At 44.5% G+C, this 27,097-nt stretch overlaps 2 protein-coding genes across 16 annotated transcripts; one reads left to right on the top strand and one right to left on the bottom strand.

The window, feature by feature from the left end:
- Window positions 1-84: 84 nt before the first annotated feature.
- On the top strand, window positions 85-26,399 carry LOC108026180 (peripheral-type benzodiazepine receptor-associated protein 1). Of its 15 annotated transcripts, none has more exons than XM_044093316.2 (19): window positions 86-429; window positions 7,103-7,268; window positions 7,422-7,520; window positions 7,588-7,815; window positions 9,185-9,308; window positions 9,366-9,805; window positions 11,266-11,791; window positions 11,856-11,967; window positions 12,675-12,820; window positions 12,897-13,097; window positions 13,398-13,588; window positions 14,319-15,009; window positions 15,247-15,482; window positions 16,565-16,645; window positions 17,709-18,287; window positions 18,809-19,138; window positions 19,573-19,861; window positions 22,652-22,719; window positions 25,486-26,399. In XM_044093316.2, the coding sequence occupies exons 1-19, from the start codon at window positions 323-325 to the stop codon at window positions 26,257-26,259; spliced, it is 5,388 nt and encodes a 1,795-aa protein (XP_043949251.1). In that variant the 5' UTR covers window positions 86-322; the 3' UTR covers window positions 26,260-26,399. The 15 variants fall into 15 exon arrangements, with proteins under 15 accessions (XP_050744446.1, XP_043949251.1, XP_043949242.1 ...); XM_044093307.2 differs by having other exon boundaries at window positions 12,642-12,820; XM_044093306.2 differs by having other exon boundaries at window positions 11,236-11,791; window positions 12,642-12,820.
- LOC108026182 (FGFR1 oncogene partner 2 homolog) lies at window positions 7,808-9,035 on the bottom strand. Its single transcript, XM_017096971.3, has one exon. It carries the CDS (start codon window positions 8,917-8,919, stop codon window positions 8,134-8,136), a length of 786 nt encoding a protein of 261 aa, XP_016952460.1. The 5' UTR covers window positions 8,920-9,035; the 3' UTR covers window positions 7,808-8,133.
- Window positions 26,400-27,097: the final 698 nt, after the last annotated feature.

The raw sequence follows: 27,097 nt of genomic DNA, 5'->3' as shown, positions 1-27,097 counted from the left end.
CCGCACACTGGATTCCACTGAGAAGTGAGCACCGAGCACAGGGCATTGGGTTTTGGGTACTGGCTTCTGGGCTTCGGGTTCTCTGGGCCACTCTGCTCTGGCACACTGAGCACCGAGCTGGCAGTTGGGTAGAAATCAGAGTACAAACCAGCAGCGCGACCGAGATGACCCACTTTTCGGTTTTCGCACTGAGGCCCAACTGCTACCCACAGCAAGTGGACAACTAGGCGGAGTTTTTTCTATATTATATAGTATTGTAGCAGGCAACCGATCGCGTTCAATCGGTTAATATGTACAGCCTACGTAGCCTAGTGTAAACTCTATGCATTTATGTGAATTTCCCAGCGCAAACGTGGAAGAGGAAAACAGGCGACCTGAAAAAGCAGCAGCAGCAGCGAGCAAGAAGCAGAAGCACAAGCAGCTAAAAAGGTTCGCACCAGTTTAACCCAAAAAAAAAAAACAAAATCCAGTTAAACCAAAAAGGAAAAATTAAAAAATAAAAACCAGTGCTTTTGAAATCGGAAATCCTTACAAATCCAGAGAAAAAGTGCAAAAATCGTGTGGCAAATTCCCTTTTTTTCGCAAGCTGAAAAAAAGAGCCGTTATGCGAGCGAGCGAGCTCACGAAAAATTTCGCTGTACACCAAATGTTTTCCCAACAGAACCGCTGCTGCGTGAAAATTCCATTTTCATTTTGCTCTAGCTGGCAAACGGGTAAAACTCGCCGCGAGTGCAGTGAAAAACGGCCGCAGTGAAAGATATATAATTCCGGGAAAATGGTGGGCCAGTGAAAAGTAAAAGTGTAAGCATATCGATGAAGGAGGAAAAAAGCAAGAAAGAGCAGCGTAAAACACTACACTCTCCCACACACGCAAACCTACTATACACACACACACACACGCCCGTACTCCCGCACTCCCGCACACCCGCCCACATGCTGATGCATACACAGTACATGTGTGTGTATGTACAATATGCAAATGCGGGCAATCACTCTATACCAAGGCAGAAGCGAAACGCTGAATGAAACCGAAATGATGGAAAAATGCATAAATAAAATCGGGCAATTCAATTGCATTTAAGCATAAAACGGCGCGCACACACACACACACAGCCACAGGGAAGCATAGAAAAAGAGCGAGAGGCAAGTAAGTAAGGTAGATGTAAATGGCCAGCGAAACTGGAGCAGCACCAATACCAGTGCGAGTGCCCTAACGGCAGGAGCAGCATGTGTGCGTGTCTGTGTGCGCTTCATATTCATAAGCTCCCAGCAGCAGCAGCAGTAGATGAAGGAGAAGAGGAAGCAGAGGCAGAAGCAGAAGCAGAAGAAAAGTCCCACTTTTTGGGGTTCCACTCTGGGGGCGGTTTTCATTTTCACACTTGCCACAGCCTGCGCAACAACAGTGTTAAAGTTGTTTGCTGCTGCGTGCGTATTACAAACATATTCGAGCTCGTATGTTTGTTCGGTGTACACCCCGCACTCACACACACACAAATAGGTGTTTGTGCATATGTGTGTACACAAAGGTATCGAAATGCGGGCATGCGGTTACCGTTATCTTCTCTGGTTCGAAGTTCTAATAACCGTAAACTACCGCTTGAACTTCCTCCGCCGACATTTTGTTTATATTTATATTTACGACCCACTGTTCTCAGTTACCGCTGCAATGATCTTAGGTCACGCGGCGGAAACCGGAAACACGGAAATCTCAAGCGATCGATACAAGTTTAGGGTGCCGAAAATAGTATTTTTTATATTTTAATATTTTCAATTATTTTATTATATTCATGTTATTAAGATTGTCGTTGGGACAGACAGATATATATATACTTTTTTTTATTATTTTTATATTAGATGTTTAAGTTTAGTTTTCATATATTTTTTAAATTTCGCATATTCCAAAAACCTCTTTGAATTTATTAATTTTCAAACTAGTTCAGGAAATGGTAAATAGCTGAGGGTAATGCTCTTATAATGAGCATTACCTAACTCAATGGTAAACCAAGGTTTTGGCAGTCAGCCACCGTACTTTCTTTGGCAGGACAAAAGTTCCTTCACCTTACCCTGCTGTCAAATGTTTATTGCTGAATTTGCTAAATAATTGAATAATTCGTCTTCATTTTATAGAATTTTTTTAAACCATGACTTAAGATATGATAAAGAGGTCAAAGTTTACTAGAATAGTGGTTTGCTTCTTTACTATAAAAGCTTATCGCAATCTAACGCTAGAAATTCATAGTTTTCCTTAAGAGAATTACAACCAAATGTGTATAAAAAAAGACTGTGACGTACGAGTGATTGTTTAAAGATTTATAGAACTTTATCCACGAAAAGAGAGCCCAATACCATTTTATTGGATTTTTTCGGTCAGGATTAATCGTTGAGTTTGGCCAATTTTGACATATGGCAATCATTCAATAATTTATTTGCTGGGCTGCCAGCCAAGCTGCGACCATGAGATTTCCGCAGGCGGGGAAGCACCGAGCACCGAGCACCACCCCCCTCCCCCTAGCATTTTCCACTTCCCACTTCCCGGTTGAACCGCCCACCACCCCATAACTGTGCTATGGTTTTTCCACAGTATTCCATGTGGCTGTGTGCGAGCAGCTTGTTATAAATAGGCGAGATAGTTTTTGTGCTCGTGTTCTGGTTCCGCTTTTTTCCTTGGCTCTGCGATTGAGGTCATGCCAGCAGCAGGATAATGAACTTTTCCCAACATCTTAAATGTAATTGCTCGACTTTAAAAAGTTTCTGCTCGCAGTGTTATTCTTAGAACCAGCCACTCGTCATGGGCTCGAGTACTTTGACGGCCTTATGTGCGACTATTTATGCATGTAATTGTTGGCAATGGCTGTTGGCCCCTTGCTTCCTCGTCTTTAATGGCTGCAATTAGAAGCACTTAATTGTTATGTGCTTGACTTTGCCTCCTGAGTGTGTGAGCACTCAATTAATTGAACGACAGCTCATTAGGACACCGAGCATCGCAAGGCAAGGGTGCCTTTAAAGTTTCTGTGATCTTGGCTCTGGAATATGCATTTGCACTGAATATTAGCTTTGCACTGCCAACTTTCCATTTTCGGTGAGCTCCGGCCAAGGCAATATGCTAATTAATTGCTTTTCTTCCCCAACTTGTCTGTCAACATATCGTACAAGGTGGAAATTGCCATTTTGCATTCTCAACTTTTGTTCTTGGCATTTTTTCTCGGTTCTTGGGCAACTTCATTTCGGAGTAAATCAAAGTTGGCGCGCCAAAAACCGAAAAACGCAACAAAGTTTTTAAATTAGTTTGTGGCACTTTGCAGCCAACGAAAGTTTTTCACTTTCTTGACTTTTTTGGGACCCCCGAGAGTCACCGAATATTGTTTTAATTACGAGTTCTTGCATATTTCACTCGTCGCCTGACACTTGTACATGAAAATACGCATACGCCACGTTGTGCGGAAGTGAAGATACCACCCCTGCCCCTCCTTCATCACCGCCCCCTATTAGATAACGTGGCTCGGTTCTCAGTTCCGAGTGAATGGGAATTTTCCATTTAATTTACTCCGATGGCCGCAACGACTTTGGCCAGAATGTGGGTTAATAGAGTGTAAAGCAGCGCCAGGCCGCAACCCAGTTTCGGGTGGTTTGGTGGCTTCCAGTTCCAGTTCCTCCTCTTCCTACGGTCTCTCCAGCTCCTGAGAGGCAGCCCCTGGTGCCTGGTGCGCAGTCTGGGGCTCGGGCTAATCTGCACTTTAAGAACTCATTAAAATTTCAAGCCTCCTCTCAGCGGCGTCAGACATCATCGATGTCTTCTGCTTTCAGTACGCACTGGGGCTGTGTTAAATGTTAAATTGCTAACTAGATCGCTTCATTTCATTCTGGCACTTTAAGTAAATACATTTTAAGGATTACAATTTAAATGTACAGAATCACTTTCTTTTGATTTGAACTTTAAACCAATTTATTATTACAGTTCAAGGGAATCTAACAGCATACCCAGATTTTTAAATATTTTATTGTTCCAATATAAACTAAAGATTTTAAAGATATTAAGGCTTAACCCTTGGATAATTAATTGTTATTTAGGTTCTAGAGTTTGTAAATTATATATTTAGGGCTGTTCCTAGACAATTTTATATCCACAATTTTAAAGGATTTCCTAATTTTCTTATATTTTATGGTACAATTTAGAGACTGATGGTTAACGAACTGGACCCTTAACCAGAGGTTAACTAGTTGGCAGAGACATATGTACATTTTCCACTGTGTTTGAGAGGCTGGCAATCAAGTCGCCTGTGACGTAGGCACCCAACGCTGTGTGCGTGTGTGTGGGGAGTGTGTGCTCGTGGAGATAAATGGTGCCAAGCACTGCTCAAGTCCCCGAAAGTGTGCGGCAAACGGTGGGGTGCCTAAAATAGTCACCGACAGGCACAGACAGACACTAACGCTGGGCGGGCAGCAGAGGGTTAAGGCGGCACGAGGGGCAGCAGGGGGTGGCAAGTGGCTGGGGAGGATGTTGTGTTTGAAGACAAACAAGGAAATGACAGCGGCCGGATAGTAATCTAAGGATACTGCCGGACAAAGGACACGCCGAATATAAGAAAAGAAGTGAGCACTAACTGGTGCACAGAGGGAAAAAAAGATATAAGTTTAAAAGCATTAAATACTCAAAATATAAAAGAATATCAAAAAGATAAAAAAGGAAAGAAATGCGAAGGATCATATAGCCAAGTAAATATAGGTTATATTTAGTTGCAAATTTTGTTGTCACAATTTCATTGCCTACTTTTAGGCACCCTATTATGATTTAAAGCCCATTTATGGGTCATTAAAGTTGAACAGGAGTCCCTGAGAACTTTAAATGCTCCTTGTGTGTATATTAAGGGCTTTTCCTCCTGTGTACTTTCACAACTCACAACAACAAAAGGCCTGTTCGCCCACATCTACTTCAATTGCGAAATGCTTGCAATGCGCTTCATCATAATTAAAAAATCCTGCGGCCCACATGCACACCCACACAAGCGCACGCTTACGCTCACGCACACCCCTACCATCACTCACACGCACACAGGGCGAGCATGGCCCCGCTCTCTGTGAGCTAACAGTAGCGTGGCAGCTCTGTTATCCCTTGCTCATGCGCGAGTCCTCTCCCTCACTCTCAGAAGGGATATTTTCTCTGGCAGCTTATTCGCCATCAATATAGACGACCTCCTCGCACACTTACACTCGTCCGTCCCTCTCGCACAGCCGAAAAACTAGAGTAGAACCATTAACAGCGGCTAAGTAACAGTAACTGTAGTAGGGCAAACTTGTTGTTGTTCTTGTTGCAGTTGTAACACAGACTCACACACACACACACAGGGGCACTGTGCATAACAGCAACTAGTGGCTGTGCTTTGCCATCGCCTTTCCCAGTTCGCATTTTCCATTTTCCATTTCCCTCTCACATTCACATTCAAGTCGCGCTGCACTGCAGTTGTGTCAGTAAGTACTTAATATTTATGGTGGGCAGTGTGCGATGGCGTGGTGTTAGTGCAAAGTGAACTGACAGGACATCGCAAGTCGCTATGATTGTCAGTTAATGAGATAATTGCAGTGATTACGGGTTGCGGGTTACCTGGAATATGCAATAGGGGCTCCATTTTAAGCCGTTTATAAAGTTGAGTGGTTTATTGGAAAAGTTTAGCTTGGCGTGGGTGTGCAATCTATTATGTCTATAATAGCTCTATAAACCGCTGCTATGTTGAACCAGGGTTATTTGTATCTCAAAGATACTTAAGTTGAAGTTACCTGAAACTGCAACATCTCCTTAAATCGTTATGCCGTAAGACCCTAAGTGGTTTATGGCCCAGCTATAAAACCCACTTTACCTGTGGCCCGAGTGCAGCTATCACCTGTATCACAGCAACAAGCTGCTCATCCGCCTTTGGCGGTGGCCATAAAAAAAGCGAGTTGTAGTGGGCAGTTCCCGTGACCGGAAGGGCGTATTGCAAATGCCAAAGACTTCCGTTCGGCTCCGGCCAGATGCTGTCATGCAGCCGCCCACCAGGGCGGGGCTCCGCCAACACCGACACGAAAACAAACACCAATGCCGAAAGCCACAGCAGCGTCATCGCCATCGCCATCACATCACCATCATCATCATCGTCATCATCTTCGGCACTGGATAAACGCTGTCATAGCTTTTAAATGTCAGGCAGTCCAACCATCTGCATCGGTATCGGGATGGTCCACATAAACAGTGGCATTGACAGCCCACCGAGGGGGTGGTGGCTTGGGTGGTGCATCCGTTGGATGCGAGCTTTGATGTATTAATAACAATTTATCGATGCAGCGCTCGGCTCCGGTAAATGGATTTCAACTTTGTATATCCTGAATTTAACGATTGGATTAAGGTTTCCGCTTATGGAAAAGTGCTTTCGCTTTAAAAGGCCAGCCCGCCCATTCGCCTTCTGCTGCCTTTTCGCTCCCCCAGTGAATCGATGCTGATTACTATATCTGGTCTTGCCGCCGTCTAGACAAACGGGCGCCTTCCATTGTCTCAGCTGGCTGGGGTGGCGTATGAGTAATGCAACTGACTCTGAACGCCTTCGGTGGCGTATGCGTAATGTTTTCTTTGCCTCGGTTACAGTCGGTCTGTGAAATTGGTTGTGAAACATTGTACAAGGGATTTCAATTAATGTGCTGACAAATTAAACTGATTAAATAAATCCAGAGGGCATAGCCATTCAAATGAGTGGCAGCCCGACCAATCTCAGCTCTTGTGGGCTGTGCGTGGACAATAAATACGGTCAGGCAGGCAATTAACCCGAAAGTTCAAAGTTCGCCACACATCACACGCCATACAGAGCCACACTGACCCCCCGACCGAAAGACACGTGCGTGCCGCCCAAGAAGAAGCGAGCAGCCTGGGCAGCTGACCTATTTCCACACTTACCAACGGCAGCAGGCCAGGCCCATGAATAAATAAGAAAGCCAAGTCAGGCCGAGCCAAGGGATAATAAAAGCGACTATTTATAGGAGCCAAGTGTAGTTGCTGGCCCAGCGGCAGCTCAGCCATTCTGGCTGGCTGCAGATTTACTGGCCCCATTCTGATGTGCGATTATCGCTTCCATTGCAGTCGTCCGAGGGGCAGCCACAGCATGCCGTACGAGTCGATGCACCATCATCAGTCGGCGGCCGCTGCCGTGGCCGCTGGCACCGCCCCCAACGGAATGCTGGACGCCCTCAGCCTGCAGCTGCGCGACGCGGAGATGCGACGCACGGAGATCGAGCGGGCGCATCAGGTGAGTGTCCTTTCGGGACAACAAAAGTATACCAATTGATATCAAGTTTATCTGACTTTTAGAGCAAAAGCCTAAAACTATGCAATGATTTTATTAATGTTAGAGTGATATTGAGAAAAACAATAATCTGTAAATTTCGAAATTTCCCTACAGGAAACCCTGGCACAAATACGCAATCTGAGCGGAAGCGCACGTCCCGATGCCGAGGCGGTGGAGAATCTGCAGTCGAGGGCCCGGGAACTGGAAAAGAAGGTAATCACAAGCCAAAAGCTAACCCAAAAGTATATAGAAGTAATCAGCATAATCCCTGTACCCCCAGGTTGCGCTGGAGAACGTGCGCTGCGAGGAGTTGCAAATCGAACTGACCTCGGCTCTGAAGGCCAAACAGGCATCCCGCTCGGTCTGCTCCGGAATGGGCAGCATGTCCTCCGGCGCCGGCGCCACCATTCCTACATCGGCCAGCAGCTCCACCGTCACTTGGGCACCGACAATCAGCCACCAGGACCAAGGCTCCGAGATCGATATCATAATGGCAAAGATTGAGCAGGTAGGCTAATATTTAAATCCAAGAAATCGGTGTAAAATCATACATAATTATTTATGAAAGTGACAATGTTTAGAAACAGCAAAAGGTAACAGGCAGCAAAAGAGTGTACAGAATAGTGTAGCCTTGAATAAAATTATATTTCGGGATGGAAATAGTTTAGGGAATCCTTGGGGATTTTCCATCCCGAACTATAATTGATTTCAAAGTTGAGGGCCCAAAGTTAACTCAAGTCCAAGCAAATCAACGCAAACAGCCAGACTTGTGTGGGGTCCAGAACATACAGCAATAAGTGAATGGTGATTAAGGGTATTTAGATGTCTATTCCGTCTGGCTAGAGGGGGAATCCTCGGAGTTCTCGGCCAGAGCCTCCTCGATAAAGCGGCTGACCTCCAGTTGACTCACTTGAGAACTGGAAGAGGAGCCATCATTATCATTATCAGCCATATTGCTCGGTGAAAGGCAGGAGAGGAAGCTCTCCACGCTGTAAATGCTATTCTCCGCGGAGGCATCGGGATCACTTGGATCGAACTGGGTGCTGCTTTCGCTGGAGCCCAGGTTACCCTGGCGGAAAGCCTCATCCGAGCTGCTGATCTGCAGCTGGCGACGCATCTGCTCATTCTCCCCGGTCAGCTGACGAATGACCTGCTGGTTCTCATCACTGCAGCGATCCTCCAGATCGGCGGTCAGCTTCATCAGCTCCAGCATGTTCTCGATCCGGGCAGCCTGCTCCTGCACCACCTTCTCCAGTCCGGCCAGGTAGCGCTCCTTCAGCTGGTAGCTATCGATGAACATATCGCCCTCGCTGTGCTCCCTGTACTTCTCCATGATCAGCTCGATGCCCTGGTAGAACTCGTCGGCCGTCTCCTTCAGTTCTATGTTGTCCCGCAGCATCTGCATCTGCTCCACGTCGCTATTGGTCTCCGACAGGTACTTGAGCAGCTGCTCCTCGCGGAACTTGCGACAGTTGGCCAAGTCCTCGTCCACTTTCTCCGCATCGACGAGCAGCTCATCCGTCCTGGCCTCCAGTTCACACAGGCTGTCGGCAATCTCCTTGGTCTGCTTGATAAATGCACCTCCGAGTCCGGAAAGCAAAGGATCGTCCATCCTCACAAAGTCCGCCGGCTGGTTAGACAGCTTACGTTGAATTTGGAATTTTTTCCGATTTTTGTCCAATAGAAAAGCAATTCCTGGGGACTTGTCAGGGCCAGACTGGGCAAAGGCCAAGGAGTGATAACGAAGAGCCTACTAAAATTGACATTTTAAGTTTTACCAGCATACTAAAAAACAATAAATTATATAAAAAATGTATATAAAATATTATTATTGTATTTAATTACTCTAAAATCTGTTTTATCCTCTTGTCCTTCAGGATAATCGCGTGCTGGCCGAGCTGGAGCAGCCTCGCACCTCGGCCAGCGCCAGCATGTCAGCATTGCCGCCCAGTTCCATGATGAGCACGGTAAATAGCGAATTTAGAACCATATCAAAGAGTGGTGAGTGTTCAATGCATCCTTGAGTATGTGGAAAATAAGGAGGATATCCCCTTGCAGAACTCGAAGAAGAACTGAACCGTTACAAAAGGGCCGTTCTGGGCGGCGGTGGCGGAAGCGGGGGCGGCATCTCGGCCCTCTCCTCCGGCTACTCGAGCCTCCCACAGTCGCTGGCCTCCACGCTGCCCAACGGTGGGGGCGGGGCCAGCACCAGCCTGAGCGGCACCAGCCTCGGCTCGCACAGCGTGGCCGCCGCTGCTGCCCTCGCCGCCTCCTCCTCGGCAGGATCGGGGGGCGGGGCAGGAGGCGGAGGCGGCGGCGGCGGCGGGGTCGGGGGCGGCCTGTCATCCATATCGGCCCTGGTGCCCAACTCAATCAGCGGCATATCCTCGAGCCTGAGCAGCCATGCCATACAATCCATGCAGTACGGCGCCGGGCAGACGTCCGTGGAGAAGCTGCTGAGCGGAACTAGTGGAATCACTGGCATTCCACCCCTGCCGGTAAATATTCACACGATGAAGGCTATGCCGACGGCATTAAGTCAGGTAAACCAGCTATTTTCAATCGCAATGAACTACGAACAACAGCAATTACAGCAACATTAAAACGCTGCCGATCGATTTGCTTTCAAGCTTGCCACATCTTATGCTATATACGTTATAAGTTATAACTTCTCAGTTGTATGTACATGCGAACCGTTCAAGTAGCCACACATAGACCAGTATATACCAGTATATATCGTATATGGCGATCATTTCTGCTTTCGTTCGTTGATCGTTCGTTGCTGCTGCAGCCGCCGGCCGTTTGTTGTAGTCTCATTACTGATGGAAATACAAAGCATTCACACACAGAGCCGCCCACCGAAAAACACCCCACATCACACCAACTCACACACATCACACATTCAGCTCTAGAAAGTATCTGTATCTGATCTCAGTTGCCTGTTACATAACCATTTGTGTCGCCTTGATTTCGCTGGCATGTTAGAAATTTTAAACACTCTTCAATCACCTGTATGATAAAGATATATGTTTGTAAAGGATAGCTTTAGCATATCCTTTGTGAATATATGTATCACTGATATTATTCCATTAAAATCCACCTGAATATATTCATATATTTCTACCTTAAAAGGTTTTTTTAGGTAGTCAATAATTACTTTCCGAACTTATACGACTGTAACTTTCAAGGCTATTTTAATTATAACTTTAAAAACCTTTTAAAAGTTCCGAAAATATTCGATAGAGTACACACATTTGCTGCATTTACAGACATACGAACATTTGCATACTAAGTATATATCTTTTGAAGGAGTTACATTTGAAAGCTTTCCGTTACTTGTTGCTAAACGTTTTTGATGGTGATGATTGGATGCTAGCCGTGTTGCATAGCCGTGATCCCCGCTTGGAAGCGGCCTAAGTTAATTGCAGATTCAAAAGCCACTCATGACCAGCCGAAAATCACCACCAACATGCTCAGTTGCTCATGCTGTTCATAGATGTCCTTTTAAGACGTTCTAGATGCGTTCTTTGCCACTCGCAGCCGAATAAACGTGTATCTGTGATCTCTCTTTCCGTTTTATGTGCTTTCTCTGTCTTCCCTTTCTCTCTCTCTCCCTCTTTGTCTATTCTTCGCCCTAATGATGAATTCTTCTGACTCCAAAACCAATCAATCGAATTGAATCAAATCGACTTATATGTATGTCTGCATCTGTATCTCTGTGTGTGTGTGTGTGATCCTATGTTTGTGTAACTACACCTGTACAAATACCACAAAAACCACCGATACTAATACCCTGTAAATTCTGAAAATATACACAAATCCAACCGAAAATCCCAAATTCCTCACAAAAACCAACCAATCACACACGAATGGCAACTGAATTTGAAATCGAATTTGAACATAAACCGAATCCAATCCCCTCGAGAAGCGCGGAACAATACAGCTGTACAATTTGCAGAGCACAACCATGCCCCTCCTGTCACTCAACTCGCATAACCTGCCTCCGGGTGCCTCCACCAGCTACTCGGGACTGGGCGCCGGCGGCGGCTCCTCGCTGACGCACCCCTCGATGGCCAATCTGGGCCTGCTGGACACCGGCGCCCTTCTGGGCGTGGGCTCTGCCGGCCTGGGCGGTTTGAGCGGAATGGGACCCGGTGGCGGTGGCATCACCGGAGCCACCTCACTGTACGGATTGAGCGGCGGCGGTGGCGGAGGAGCCGGTGGCCTGGGCAGCTCCTATGGCCCGCCCTTCCTGGACGTTGCCTCGAGCGCCTCGTACCCGTTCACCGCCGCTGCCCTGCGACAGGCCTCCAAGATGAAGATGCTGGACGAGATCGATATACCGCTGACGCGGTACAACCGCAGCTCGCCCTGCTCACCCATCCCGCCCAGCAATTGGGGACTGGACGAGTTCACCGACGGCCTCAGCGTCTCCATGATGCACAACCGCGGCGGCCTGGCTCTGGGTGCTCTGGATCTGGACAGTGAGTATTGAGTGGGATGTCTAATGTCAAGGTTTATAGTAATGAGAACTCATCTTACTAACAGCTCGCAATCATGGCCTAAATGGAGCCAGCGAACCGCAGGTGGATATGCTCGACATTCCCGGAAAGGGCCGCTGCTGTGTGTTCATAGCCCGTTTTCCCTACGATCCTCCAGAGTAAGTAGATGGGACTGTTTAGCGAATCATATTTATAACCATTTCCCCATGGCATAAAGATAAGAAAATCAAATCATACACATCATCATCCATTAAATGTATTCACATTTAATAATCTATATTCATCACCATTAGATAATCAAATTTATTGATCATGATAACTATTAAATTTTAAATTAATAACATTTTATTTTTAATAATTTGCTGAGCTATCAAAGTACAAATTATTTTAGAGAACCTCTAGAAAACCATTTAATTCCAACAAATTCGAGTTTGATTAACTTGGCTCCTGAAAGTATGCAATCCATTAATATAACTTCGCTGGGCAACAAGTCGTATACGTAATATTTACAATTTTGAATGCTTTCGTAGCACTTTCATAAGGTAGCTAAATTTGATTAAATTACTGGAACATGCTTAGTTAATCAATATTTTCATAAACTTTTTTTGTCACCAAGGTTAAGCAATTAACAAATATTTATTTGTAAAAAGGGTTGTTCGCTTTAAACTTTATAAAACACCGATCCTTTGGAATAACTAATAATTAAAACTTCAATAACTAAACGATTTTCCTTATGCGCATCCCCCAAATGATCTTCCCAATGGTTGTAAGATACCCAACTGAACCCACAAATCTCCATAGAACAACCCAGACTAACCTCTGTTATTTTCAGTGTACATAATCAATTCTCTTCCATGCCTTGCAGGGAGGCTGAGGGCGAGCTCTCCCTGTGCGCCGGCGACTATCTGCTGGTGTGGACCAGCGGGGAGCCCCAAGGTGGCTACCTGGACGCGGAGCTGCTGGACGGGCGACGTGGCCTCGTGCCGGCCTCCTTTGTGCAGCGTTTAGTGGGTAAGTGTATCTCCTCATCCGATCTCTATAATAGTACCCGCCATTAAACCCAATCCTCTGCAAATGTATATGCTAGGCGACGACCTCCTGGAGTTCCACCAAGCGGTGCTGTCCACACTGCGCGACGCCGAAGATGGGTCGATGCAGTGCGACACCACGTCGCTGCCCTCCTTGCCGCCGCACAACCCATTGCTCACACACACCCACGAGGATCTGGCCCGCTTGAGTGAGACGCACACCGATCTGGAGCACGACCAGGACGATATCAGCGACAATGGTAACTATTGCTGGTCCAATTCTGCATTGGTCCCTTCGTGTTTTAATCTTTTTGGTTTTTGTGGCGATCCTCGAATGTGCGTCGCCGTGCATGGCATGAATGTGAGCATAACTTAGATCCTTTGGTCACTCCCGACATTCCGATCTCCTGATTTAACCTGACCCAACCCGACTTAACCCAACTTAACCCGACTTAACCCAGTTTAACGCTTGCCATTGGGGCATTGCTAGCACTTTTAGTCCGCTGCATTTAGAGCCTCAATCAGCTGGCTAATGACACACTTCTTGCTCCTCCCCGCAGTTCCAGCACCCAAGCACTTGACGCTGGAACGGCAGCTGAACAAGAGCGTGCTCATTGGCTGGTCGCCGCCGGAGCCAGTGGGCTACAACCTCATCGACAGCTACCACGTCTACGTGGACGGCGTGCTCAAGGTCACCGTGAAGGCCAACGAACGCACACGCGCCTTGATCGAGGGCGTTGACTCCACGCGGGTGAGAAGCGCCTCCTAACTTCGGAAGAGAAGAAGTCCTTTTAAAATCAAGAAGTTCTCGCAATTCAACGAACCTTTTTTAACCTCCGTGATCCTCCGAATGAACCGTCTTTGAACAAGCTGACTGCATCTTGTTTTTAGGCGATTTATTCGGATCATCTAATACCTTTATCTCTTTTTTTAACTTTGGCATGATACTTAAAAACGCTACAGTAAAATAATCTCACACACCTTTTTTCACCTATAATACACTAACCTTTTTGTCTAAAGAAGTTTTTCCCAGTAAACACTACTTCAAAAATCAATCCTAACTTGATTATAAAGAAAAAGTGTGATGTTTTACTTAATAGATAAATCATGTTCATTTCACTAAATAAAATATTAGGTTTCTATTTGAAAGATACATATTTGTTAAAGAATTTAGTTATCAACTAATTTACCAACAATACTTGTTACTTGATGATATTAATTAATTAAAATATAACAAAAATTTTTTCTGAAAATGTTGTTGCCTTTAAATTACTCGTACCATTACCCTTAAACTATATATTCAAAATTACAAACAGATTAAAAATTCGAAATAATAAAGATTGATTATAATACGTTGCCAAAAAAGATTCGGTTAAGGGATGAAACCCTATATTTAATTCTTGATTTTACAAGACTTATCTGATTCAATATTCTCTCTACATAGAACCAAGTAATCCTAACCACATCTCTTCCATCCCCAGCCGCATCGCATCAGCGTGCGGAGCGTGACCCAGAACCGGCAGACCTCGCGGGACGCCGCCTGCACGATGATCATCGGGCGGGACACCGCCCACCTGGGCCCCTCGGCGGTGCGCGCCTCTCACATAACCTGTTCCTCGGCGGTCATCTCGTGGCTGCCGGCCAACTCGAACCACCAGCACGTGGTGTGTGTGAACAATGTGGAGGTGCGCACCGTCAAGCCGGGCATGTACAGGCACACGATCACGGGCTTGGCGCCGAGCACCCAGTACCGGGTGACCGTGCGGGCCAAGCACCTGCGGGCCGTGGGCCAACATGCCGCCAATCCGATGGGCCAGACGGGAGTCACCGGCAGGCCGGGCCAGGAGGAGGCGCCAGGAGCGTACGCCGACTTCCGGACCCTGACCAAGGGCCTGCCAGATCCGCCGCAGGAGATACAGCTGGAGGCCGGCCCGCAGGACGGTACCATTCTGGTGACATGGCAGCCGGTTAACAGGCCCACCTCGACGGGGCCTGTAACCGGCTATGCTGTGTACGCCGATGGTAAGAAGGTCACCGACATCAACTCGCCCACCGGCGACCATGCCCTCATCGACATCGGCAAGCTGGGCGTCTTCAATCCGCGCGCCGTCACCATCCGCACCAAATCCAGGGACTCCCAGTCGGCGGACAGTGCGCCCATCTTGATACCAAGTGAGTAAGGGATGGGGTCTAAAGACATTGCGATATTTCAAACAAGATTAGGGACTTAAATTGATTTGTACAGATTGATAAATATTTTTGGTCTGAAGAATTCGCGTAGCTAATTATTAAATGAATTTTCTAAGGATTTTTGAGGGCTTTAGATGGTACCATTGCCCACTTCCTTATGATTTTCTGATGATGCCCTTAACTCAAAACTGATCCAATTCATGATATTTCCCTCCGCAGATACTGTTCGCAATGCCGTGGCCCGGAGGGTCCCGAACCAGATGGGCATGGGTCCGCAGTTGCCGCAGGGACCGCACGGGATGGCCGGGGTGCAGCAGCAGATGGGCGGCATTCCCGGGCAGCCGGGTCTGCAGGGTCAGCACATGATGGGCCAGCAGGATCAGGGGCAGTACGACCCCAACCAGATGCAGCAGCAGCAGGGCATGCAGCCACAGCCGGGGCAGCCGGGTCACCAGGTGAGTGGGTGGTGCAGGTGCGACGCCTTGGAGTCCGCCGCCCACGCGTACACTGTAAATAATGTTCTGTGACTCGTTTCGTTTTATCATTTCGAATTGGCCAAGAACTACTCTAAATTCTGTTGTAACTAAACATCTTGAAGCCAACACACCATCGAAGAATGTACATAAGTTATTCTCGTGTAAACTCCCACATATTCTACCCCTCCGAATGCTAGTCACACAACGGAAAACCGTCAAATTGATACCCATTGCTTGTGAAAAACCGCGCACTTTCCAACAGAAATTGATTTTTCCCATTGCATCAATATCAAAGCATTTCCGAACCTCCACTTTTCTATATCTTTCTCTTTAAGAGTTCAATGTTGACCTTCATTTATTTTAACATTTACCTCTTCCTTACATCTTCTCTCTATCTGTTTATCCTCCAATATCCTTTGGACTGCCTTTATTTTCATATATACTATCCTAATACCTTCGGTCGATTTGTTTTGCAAATGAACCTATATTATATACATACACTGAGAGAAATTGTTAAGACAATCGCACAAAATTCACACAAATTTCACATGTCAAAGAACTGCGAGACAGTTGAGTCCCCGATCTTTGTGATAAGAACCGAACCCAAGCAATTGAATTGAGACCTTCTCCCACCCAAAGAACTTGTATGTATGTAAATTTACTCTTTTTCCTCATTTCTATTATAATTTTAGTTTTATTTTCCTCTTTCGACTTGAAGAGATATGCCAGAGTATGCCACTTTTGCTAGAACATTTTCAGTTTTCTTTGTTTTTGGGTTTTCAGTTCGTTTGAGTATAGTTCACAATTAGCATGTCAGCAGCAAATTGCAACTACCAAATAATAATACGATTTTGAACTTTGTTGAGTTGTTCAGATCCAAACTAGAGTTTGAATTAAGTATTGAGCGGAAATGCTAAAAAATAATGTCTTAAGGAAAACGCAATGCAACGATCAATTTTAAACAATACAAGTACATGTTCATTTTCATTATATGAAACCGAAACCAAAACCGAAAATCGTACACCTCGATACTGATACCGATAACCGATAACGACAAACAGCCCGACGGAGGCTCCGGCTTGTTAGGTGGCCTGCTCGGTGGCCTCTTCTCGAAACCCACACAGAATCAAGTGAACCAGAATGTAAGTTTTACCCACAACATCTCTCGCATTTAACACACCTCGCCACACTAGTCCTAAGTAATAAATACCAGTATATCTAGAACACTTTGCGTACAAGTATCTAGATCTAGAGTCTAGACATATTTATTTGGTTAGCTTGGCTAGAAATTGCGCTTAAACTGGAAGAATCCAGCTTGTATATTGAAGCAAAACGAAGTTATGACAGACCTTGATTTCCTTTAAGTTGTTTGTAGCTTTTTCTGATTCGTTTTCCTAGCAAGTAATTAAGTATGCCTTTAGGGAACTAAATTTTGTTATTTCGGCTGACCTGTAAGTACCACAAAAAGTATCAACGATTGGAAAACAAGTAAATAATCAGGGGTAACAAGTGCATGGCTTCTTCTGGTCTTACGATAACTACATCTTAGAAGGAAGAACTACTGCAACAAATAATATACTTTAATTTTTAAATCGATGCTTAGGCAAACCTTTGCAGATCTATAACTTGAACTTCTTCCTAAATCTACTCTTGTAATCTCTCCAACTAATCTGTGTAAAGAACCCCACTGACTATACATATGTAAATACGTATGTAAATTCGCAGCTTATACTAGAAACATGTGTAAACACCCACACCAGTCACTAGAAGGTATTACCTATAGCTACCCACATAACAATTACACCCACAAATATACTCTGTACTCGAACCCATGCTTTCTTACTACCGACGACATTCCAACCCCTCAGCAAACATACTCGTATAGCTTCGTATATCGACTCTATCAGCTATAGATCTTTGGCTTTTCAGTTCTTAAATGTATTTAGCTCGTAATGCTCCATTGACACATAGCCATACATGAACACACACAGCTTTCGTACTTCCTTAGTTGTCTAAAGAGAAGAACCAGCTAAACGCAGACGCCTCTAAACGCCTTGCTAAACCTCAAAAACCTCTCTAAAGACAATGTGAATGAAAAACAGAGTACTAACTACTAATTGCAACACCCCGAAAAACAGAGTTCAAAAACTAAAGCTAACAAAATTTTAAATTCATTCAAATTGATTTAAATTTCGGCGGAACCAGGGCTATCAACCAGGTGCTCCAGGAACGCAAAGGGGCATGGTGCCGATCCCGGGAAGAGCCCAGGGACCCCAGCAACAGCAGCAGCAGCAACCCTATGGACCTCAGGGTCCCATGGGTGGGCCACGTTTTCGAGGACCAGTTCCTGGCCAGCTTAATATGCAAGGTCAGCAGATGCAGGGTCAGATGCAGGGGCAGATGCAAGGGCAAATGCAAGGGCAGATGCCAGGTCAAATGCCTGGACAGATGCCTGGTCAGATGCCGGGTCAGATGCAGGGGCAGATGCCTGGTCAAATGCCTGGTCAGATACCCGGCCAGATGATGGGACCACGAGGACCACTGAACCAACAGCAACAGCAGCAGCAGCAAATGCAGCAGGGCCAGATGATGCCCGGCCAGCAGCCTGGACAACCAGGACAGGCGGGCCAGCCCGGTCAGCCGGGTCAGCCTGGCCAAATGCCCGGGGCCCAGAAGAAACCGCGCTACTTTGTGGCCATGTTCGACTACGACCCATCCACGATGAGTCCCAATCCCGACGGCTGCGACGAAGAGCTGCCCTTCCAGGAGGGCGACACGATCAAGGTAAGAACCCCTGAGCCCCAGTGCGAACACCCAATCCGTACACTGAACCACCAGAACCACCAAGACCAAAGACACTTTCCAGCCGCAGCCGCAGTTACCGTGCAGAGCAGCCAGCAACCATGGGATGGTGAGCCCCGTTTCGATCCGAACCCCAATCGAAGATGCAAATTGATGTCCAGAATTGGCTGCGCTTGCTTGTTGCGCTAATTGAATGAATCAGTGCATGTTTTTCCTTCGCCCCCCAAAACTCGATCTCTTGACACTCAAACACCTCAGAACCACCCTCAGAATCAGAATCATGGAGAGTAAACCCCTGACCAGCCCCATATCTAACCAAACCGTACTCTATATCCACTTTGTAGACGTTGTTCTCTCTTCTAATAGTTCCATAAATACTCGTTAAGTTAGCGTTATGCACTCAATACACTTACCAACTACAATAATCACTAATGTCCGATGATATCTCAAAATGTATCTTACTTATATGGTTATTTTTGGACTGTACACCTTTGTTCCCTTAGGTATTTGGTGATAAGGATGCGGATGGCTTCTACTGGGGCGAGCTGCGTGGTCGCCGGGGCTATGTGCCGCACAACATGGTCTCCGAGGTGGAGGACACCACTGCCTCCATGACGGCCGGCGGACAGATGCCTGGTCAGATGGGCCAGAGTCAGGGAGTCGGCGTGGGTGGCACCGCCCAGGTGATGCCCGGCCAGGGAGCTCCGCAGCAGAGTATGAGGAACGTGAGCCGCGACCGGTGGGGCGACATCTACGCCAACATGCCGGTGAAGCGGATGATCGCCCTCTACGACTACGATCCCCAGGAGTTGAGTCCCAACGTGGATGCCGAGGTGAGTCCTAGTTAGAAATCAAGTCTATACAATTTTAGTTGTTTTAAATTTAAAATGTGTTCCTAAGCGGCGGGAAAGTCAAGCAGGAGGTGGTCTAATGGGTGGTATATTCGGCAGCTTAGGTTTTACTCAACATGTTGTGGCTCCCAAAGAGAGAGAAGTAACTACAAATTAAAGAAGTTTAGATCTTAAATTATTGCCAGACATTTTAAATGCTTCTTTATCAATTTAAAGTTTGAGAAAATAGTAGATAGATACCAGAAGTTTGGAACTTTACCAAATTCCGATTTCATTATGAACATATGAGTAAATCCTGAGAATATGCCTATTAGTATCATTTAGTTTAGGCTTGTTTTGACTGACAATCTAGTATGAAATTTCTATATTTACTATTCAATACTGACCTATAATATTTGACCTCCTCCCACTCACAGCAGGTGGAATTGTGTTTCAAGACGGGCGAAATCATACTCGTTTACGGTGATATGGATGAAGACGGTTTCTACATGGGCGAGCTGGACGGCGTGCGGGGCCTGGTGCCGTCGAACTTCCTGGCGGACGCGCCCGACCAGTACAACAACCAGATGGGGCCGGGCGGCGTGGCCGGCCGCGGCGGGCTGAGCCAGCGGGGCAGGGGTCAGGGGCCAGGAGCGAGGGGGCCGCCGCCCCCGCCACGGGACAACATGATGCCCGGAATGGGCGGGCGCGCACAGCCGGGCAAAAGTAAGTAGGCCACGTGCAGATCAGATCGAGATGCCACAAACGGACTTTCGCCTTTTCGTTTACATTTACTGTTGCGTTTCTTCCGTTCGATTTGAATACGAATTAACCAATGATCGAGTGATACTGAAAACCGATTCGAACAACTCTAATCTTTCGGGCTTACAAACAGTTTCTTTTTAACGTTTTCGGTTCCTTTTCGGTTGATTCGTTTTCAAAAAAAAAAAATTGAAAAAAAATATGAAAAATCTAAAGCCAATACTACAAAATAATACAAAACATGTACTTTAATCTCGAAAGCACTTTATAAGATGAATAACTATGCAGGTTCTTCCAGACTACATAAACAATTCCACCAGCGGGATAATATATACTATACTACTATAGCAATCCATTTCTGTTCCGATAATCCCCAAATATTTTTTAATTTTCATTTATTTTTCCCCAAAACGATATATATTACAAATCAGCGAACACAGAGAATATCTTCACTACTTCTCTCCTTCTGTCTTAACTCTCTATCGCAAAAATTTCAAGTGAAACAAAACAGTTACAAGTTGAATACAAATTCTAATTTTGAACGCCGCTAATTTGATTTTCATTACGATTCCGAGCGAACTTTTGTGCAACTCTTTTCTCCCATTTTTTTTCCTTCTTCTTATGATATTAAATGCGATTTTTGTTGATGTACAAATTAAATAATTTCCAGCACCAATCAGTTCGATATTTCCAACTTATATATATACCTATATAAATATTTCCTTCTTGTTTTGTACGATTTTCGTTTGGACTCCAATGATATAATTCTAATCCAATAAAAATATACAATAGATAGTTGTTGTTCTTGTTGTTGTACACACACAATATAACAAATGTTTCCCGAGCATCAAGCATCACCATTGATCAATCACGAAATCATCCTGAGAAGAAGAATTCAATGAGTAAATATCAGATCCTTCAGGTTCATTATATCATGTTCATTTCCCATGTCGCCTTTCCTTTGTACATAACTCTTTCACTTAGCTTTCTTTAACTTGTCTATACCAGTTTTTCGTTTGATTTAACTTTCTTCTTCCTTTTGGTAACCTGTCTCTCCCTGTCTTGCGTGCCTTTTTCTAGACGTGTAAATTCTAGATGGTCTCTTGCATGTTCCTCAACTAAAAGTATATTTGAATTTGAATTTTTGTTGTTAAATTTGGTTTTTATTTGGTTTTTAGCGAAGCAATTGTGTTTGCCTTAACGCTACGAATTACTTGCACCTGAATTGCCGAATGAATTGATATTGATTGCCTAGTTGACCACCACCGAGCCATAGATCACGTAAAGTCAACCTCTGAATGTGCCTTGTACCGAAAGAAAGAAGTAATGCCAATGTGAAAAGTCACCCAGAGTGCCCTGAGTCCACTGAAGTCCACTGAGACGCAGCCAGAGATTAGTTGGTGGACAGATCCTAGGGAACTACGAGTACAGCAGTATGGTACTTCTAAGTTACGAACCTCCCGGATATCCTGGTTATCCGAACCACCCCGATAATAATAATAGCCCCCACCCACCCCGAAAAATAACGTTGAACGAGTACGAGTATCTGCTTTTCGAATCAAATATTTCTTTTAGCGTTGTTTCCTCTCGTTGATTTCTGAATATTTTCCGTTCGTTTTCCGTTGACATCTTTCCTTTTCTGGTTTTCTGAATGTTGGTCTTGTTTGTTTGCCAATTAGCTTCTTCGATATATATATTTGATATTCGTTAATTTTTGTTCAAAAATATAACAACAAAAACAACAACAGCATCAGCAAGGGCTCCAAGCACCAAAAATCCAAGAAATATATCAATTCTCCAATAAATACGAGCAGTATTCTCTGTATTTAATGTACATTTTATATTGTAAAATACTTGACTTAAACTTTAACTACTTATTTCCATATGACTTATAACTTATATCCAATGCCATATGTACCAAGCCGATAAAGTGCCCGTCCAAATGCTACATATATAACTTATATCTTATCTAAAATATCCTGTAAACTGCATACAAAAGCTTGTGCAAATGCAACCAAAGAGCCGAAATCATCTGAAAATAATTCAGAGGCCCCGAGAAGCCCCCAATCGGGTTTCGAATAGGCCTGCATTTCGTATGCCAAAACGAAGAAGGTAATATTTAATGCAATTTTAATCTACTTACGTCTGGACAAAATAACCACAATCAAATCAAAAACGCAATCATTTAACTAAACTCTCTTTCTCTCTCACATTTTACTAATCCGATTTGATCTCTGACCCTTTGGCGCCTCTTTCTCTCGTCTCAATTATGTCTTTGCGCAAAACCAAATTAAAACATAACATTTTCGAAAAGCCCGTATTATATTTGGAAGAAAAATACTACCGAGACCCTTGGGCCTCTGGACCCAAGTTTTATTTAACCCCTTCATTTTGAGTTGTCCATTGATTTGTTCGTGAACTGCGGTGAATTATATAGAACGGCGATTGTTTGATTAACCCCAACCGCGCGGAGATGAGTAAATGTATAAGTATATGCCATCCAATCAATCTTTCCAACCAACCGACATTAATCACAGTTTCTGAACAGGCAGCTCTCCGAACTATCTGCAAATTGTGCGCGAATAAATTCAATATTTCGATTGGTTTTTTATTTCGATTTCGATGCCTAAGTTCGACTCTTGAGTTTCGATTATGATACTTTTCGTTTTGACTACTACAACTTCTTTCAAATAATTTTTTGTAATGGTCTGCTGTGGTAAATGTGAAGTCTTTATGTTATATTCGTTGCTATAGATGCTCGCCCTGCTTCCCCTACACTGTTAGACAACACGGGCCATCCTGCCCCCGATCACCAAACGCAGGTAAATACTCTTTCTCTTTTGTTTCCTTTTATTTTGATATATCGAACGTATGAAAAGAAAGCAAAAAAGATATACAATATTTTCATTTGTTTGTTTGTGAAAATAAATGCTAAAGCTAATCTAAAGAAAAGAGTTAAGAATACGCCAAATGTAACCACAACTGTTCACCTAATACCTCAAAAACTCAAACTAAAACCTACTACCATATTATTATTGCTACAACAGATACAGAACTACTTACTACCACAAACAGTTACCTATCCCTATGAACCTGTACCTCAGCCTGTGTATAACTTCACTTACTATCTCTGTCACCCATTACTGTCACTTTTCGGTTCCGATTCTCGGCCAAACTAAACAAACAACCAACCCGTTGAATAGAAACCGGAAACGGAAACCACGTATTATCCCGACACTCAGACAGAAGAGGAACACGCCATCTCTTTCCAACGACATACTGCTATCGCTTTCCTGCACACGCGCCAGCTGTGTTGTGCGGTCTCTTTCACACTCCCTCCATTACTCGACTCGATCGTCCATTGTTTCGTCCTCTTTTCTCTCTCTCTCTCTGTGTCTATAGCTACTGCGCATTATCTTCCTAGCTCACCATGTCTATATACTATGTGTAATCCATTCCGAACCCAATTCAAACGCTTACAGTACAGTACTTGAACATTCCAATTAACGATATCAATCAACCGATTATATATACCTATATATATATATCTATAGTACATATGTATAGCTAGCAACATGTTTATCTTGTAGTTAACATCCAAAGACAACAGCGACATTATAAATACAAACATTCAAACCAAACAGCCAGGGGCTCTTCCGTGTAAAGATATATCCCCAGATCGTTGAGCACTTCATGTTGGTGTAATATATAGTCGTAAACGAAATCGGGCCAAAGCTAATCAACAGATCGTGTATGTGTGTATAGTCTGTATATAAAGTATTCAAGGATCTTGAACAAATATCAGCAACGATTTCCACAGCAACAATCATTTACATCGATTTCTCCTAAGTTTTTTCTCACTTGATTTACAAACATGGTAATATTATTTGTTCTACTATTTCACTGCTTTTTATTTTGTTTACTACAACTTTAAGTTTGTTTTCCAGCCCTAACTCAGCTTACAGACTTCCTAAACCTTCTAGCTTTGTCGTGATAAGTGGCTAAATATATTTTTTTGATACCTTGCAGTTTGCTCACTCTAAGCTAATAGAAGATTAAAAAAGATATAATACTATGTTATATATTATAAATGATATCAGACCTGCTTGATCTTCGAGCTACTTCCATATAATTTGTAGATACAGGGGACCTGCTTTCAAAATATCACGCTATAGTATAGCTTTTATATTAGCTTGGAGAGCAAACAACAACAAATTCTGGAAACGATAATAACAACCCAAGGTGTACAAATCTATTCACACAGTATCCGAAACTCCTTATCTTAGAATCGCCGAATACCAGATACCATATATGCCAGATACAAAATACACACTCAAGTAAACGTATTGCTGATAAGACGTGATACAACCTATAAATATATATATATATATCTATATATGAATACATTTTTGTTTTCTTACTGGTATACGCTACTAATTATATTAATTAATTGCTACTACTACTATATGGAATATTGGATGTAATGTGTACAAATTTCTATGTGATTCACTGTATGTGTAATTCCTTGAGTTTTTGCCTCTTGAGTTCTTCTCCCCACCTGAGTTCGACCCAAGCTGTACTTACTTCTTGGTTTCTATCGACATTTCCCTCATATGATTTCCTCTGGCTCACCTTCGTGCAGTATGATTTCCTCAATAGATTTGCATTTGGCTTTTACTTTAAACAATGATCAAACACCGACGTAAGAGTTAGCAAAATGATGACTCAAAACAGTTGATACAATATTTTGGTTCATCGACACAAACGCATTGCGGATCATAGATATCCGCCGATTAATTATGATTTCACTGATTGCCTAGACACGTTCACAAGCAAACACAACCTTCGACATGTCATCAAGGTAGTGTAAATAGATAGAGCTCTAGAAACTACATATAGAAGTCCGGTCCACAGGAGTCGAAAGTCCTCCCGCACTGTCTGAATATATTTTTTTGCAGAATGCGTACCTGTATCTTTTTGAAATACCTTATTTTTGCAATGCTGATTTCTTGTTTCGATTTTCGGCCCTAGGCCTGTTGCGTTTTTCAGTTGACAACTAATGAGAAACGTTGCTAGTTCTACATATGATTTATGTTTTGTTCCAAGCAAAAGGATGTGTATAAATGATCAAATCACGTAATGCTACTGTTACTCGTTTCAATTGAGGCCCCCAAATCAAGGCTCCTGCTGCCCTGGCTTCCCGAGGATTCCAAGGGCCTTGGAGGCCATTGATTGGGTGCAGGCCGAGCACTGTGCTTCATCTAGCGAGGGTTTCCTGTTCGGTTTTTGACTAGCCATCTCTTTTTACGTAGTTTAACGAACGTAGCTGCCATTACTACTAACATGAACACCACCAAGGACCTCGCTAAACTAACCAACCAAGCCCCGGCTAACAAAAAACACTCTTGAGAGAGCATTGACAGCTCCATGAAAATATTAAGATACTTTTCCCCCCACCCCCCATGAATATACGTACCATATATATACTTAACAAACTAGTTTGCCATTCGTTTAATGCGCCCGCCCTGCCTGATTGGAAGCCCAACTAACTGATCTTTTGTGGTCCTCGGACCAACGCCACCTTGCAGGGGATGATCGGTCGCGTTGGTAATGTCGGCCTGCAGCAGCAACAGCAACAGCAGCAGCAGCAGCAGCAGCAACTCCAACAGCAGCAGCAATATGGTCAGCAACAGACGCAGATGGGACAGCAGCAGCAGCAGCAGCAACAGCAGCAAATGGGACAACCTGGAATGATGGGTCAGCAGCAGCAGCCGATGGGTCAGATGGGGCAAATGGGTCAGCAGATGGGTCAGCAGCAGATGGGACAGCAGCAGATGGGACAGCAGCAGCCGCCGACGACGCAGGCCCAGACGGGCGGCCTCTTCTCGGGCGCAACTAGCCTGCTCTCTGGTGCTACCTCGGCTGCCACCGGTGGTCTATTTGGGTCGAAGCAACCGCCCAAGACGGATCCAATGCAACCACAAGGCGGTGTGCAGCCAGTGCAGCAACAAGCGAATGCCTTTGGCGTCCAGCAGGGGGGGATGCAGCAGCAGCAGCAGCAGGGGATGCAGCAAGGCATGCAGCAGGGGATGCAACAGCAGGGGATGCAGCAAGGTATGCAGCAGGGGATGCAGCAGCAGGGGATGCAACCAGGAATGCAGCAGGGCATGCAGCCAGGGATGCAGCCCGGCATGCAGCAGCAGCAACAACAAGTGCCACCGCAAGCCCAGGCTCCGCCTCAAGGACCGGGCGCCGGCCTGCTCGGCGGCCTCAAGGGCATCGCAGCGGCGGCGCCCGGCGGCGATGTCCTATCGAAAGGCAAAGATCTCTTCGGAAAATTCGGGTTCGGCTTTGGCAAATAACCCCGGTCATTCCATAGGGTCCTGTTATATTATTCGTAGACTAGACTTATTATTACTATTATGATTATGATTATTGCTATTGATTACGATTACTAAGCTAATATATGAAAAAGGAGAAATGGAAAAAAAAAACAGAAAAACCTAAAAACACAGATTATACTATAATGACAGACAAACCAGAAATGCTAACGTTAAAGTGAAACCCATTCGAAGCCCGGTCCGCTGTGGGTGGTCGTTGTTGCTGATATGATATGATATGAAATGACATGACTAATAGTACTAATGGTAATATTTTTTATTAATTAAATTGATAGAAATATTATGAGTGACCGACAGCATCAGCAGCATCGTCCCCACAGCTGGGCCACAAAGACAAAGCCACAAGCCCAGATAAATTGTTGTAAAATTATTTAACAAATTGCCTGCCGGTTTAGGTGACTGCAACTCGATAAAGATAAAGACGAAGAAAACGAATCCACTAGCCCCAAACTAAAAGATAAAGCTCTATAATACCAGATTCACACACACACACACACACACACGCAGTACACACACACATATATTATACAAAAATACAAATACAAAATACGCGTAAGGGCGGAGAAATATATTATATACATACATTATATTTACAATTATTTGTTAACGCACATTGTTAAATTTGCTACTGTTGCTGACCAGTTTATAAATAAAAACCAAAGGAGACGAGGAGGGGAAAGATAGGAGAAGGGGAGAGACGATAAAGCAAACACATAAGGTAAACTAAACCAAACATAAACATACATATATTATATGTATATATTTAAAGTATATTGAAAACTAAATTGAGATACACTAA

This window comes from Drosophila biarmipes, chromosome 3R (genome assembly GCF_025231255.1).
Source record: "Drosophila biarmipes strain raj3 chromosome 3R, RU_DBia_V1.1, whole genome shotgun sequence".
In the NCBI taxonomy this organism is placed as follows: domain Eukaryota; kingdom Metazoa; phylum Arthropoda; class Insecta; order Diptera; family Drosophilidae; genus Drosophila; species Drosophila biarmipes.
The sequence above is the reverse complement of the archived record's forward strand: the minus strand, read 5'-3'. Positions and strand labels throughout refer to the sequence as shown.

What these genes read in the sequence shown, in the direction of transcription:
- LOC108026180 (XM_044093298.2), top strand. Translation starts at nt 323, where the DNA reads ATGCATTTATGTGAATTTCCCAGCGCAAACGTGGAAGAGGAAAACAGG. An exon ending in AAGCACAAGCAGCTAAAAAG is followed by an intron (nt 430 to 7,102) that starts GTTCGCACCAGT and finishes CTTCCATTGCAG; the next exon opens with TCGTCCGAGGGGCAGCCACA. An exon ending in CGGGGCAGCCGGGTCACCAG is followed by an intron (nt 15,483 to 16,564) that starts GTGAGTGGGTGG and finishes AACGACAAACAG; the next exon opens with CCCGACGGAGGCTCCGGCTT.
- LOC108026182 (XM_017096971.3), bottom strand. Translation starts at nt 8,919, where the DNA reads ATGGACGATCCTTTGCTTTCCGGACTCGGAGGTGCATTTATCAAGCAG.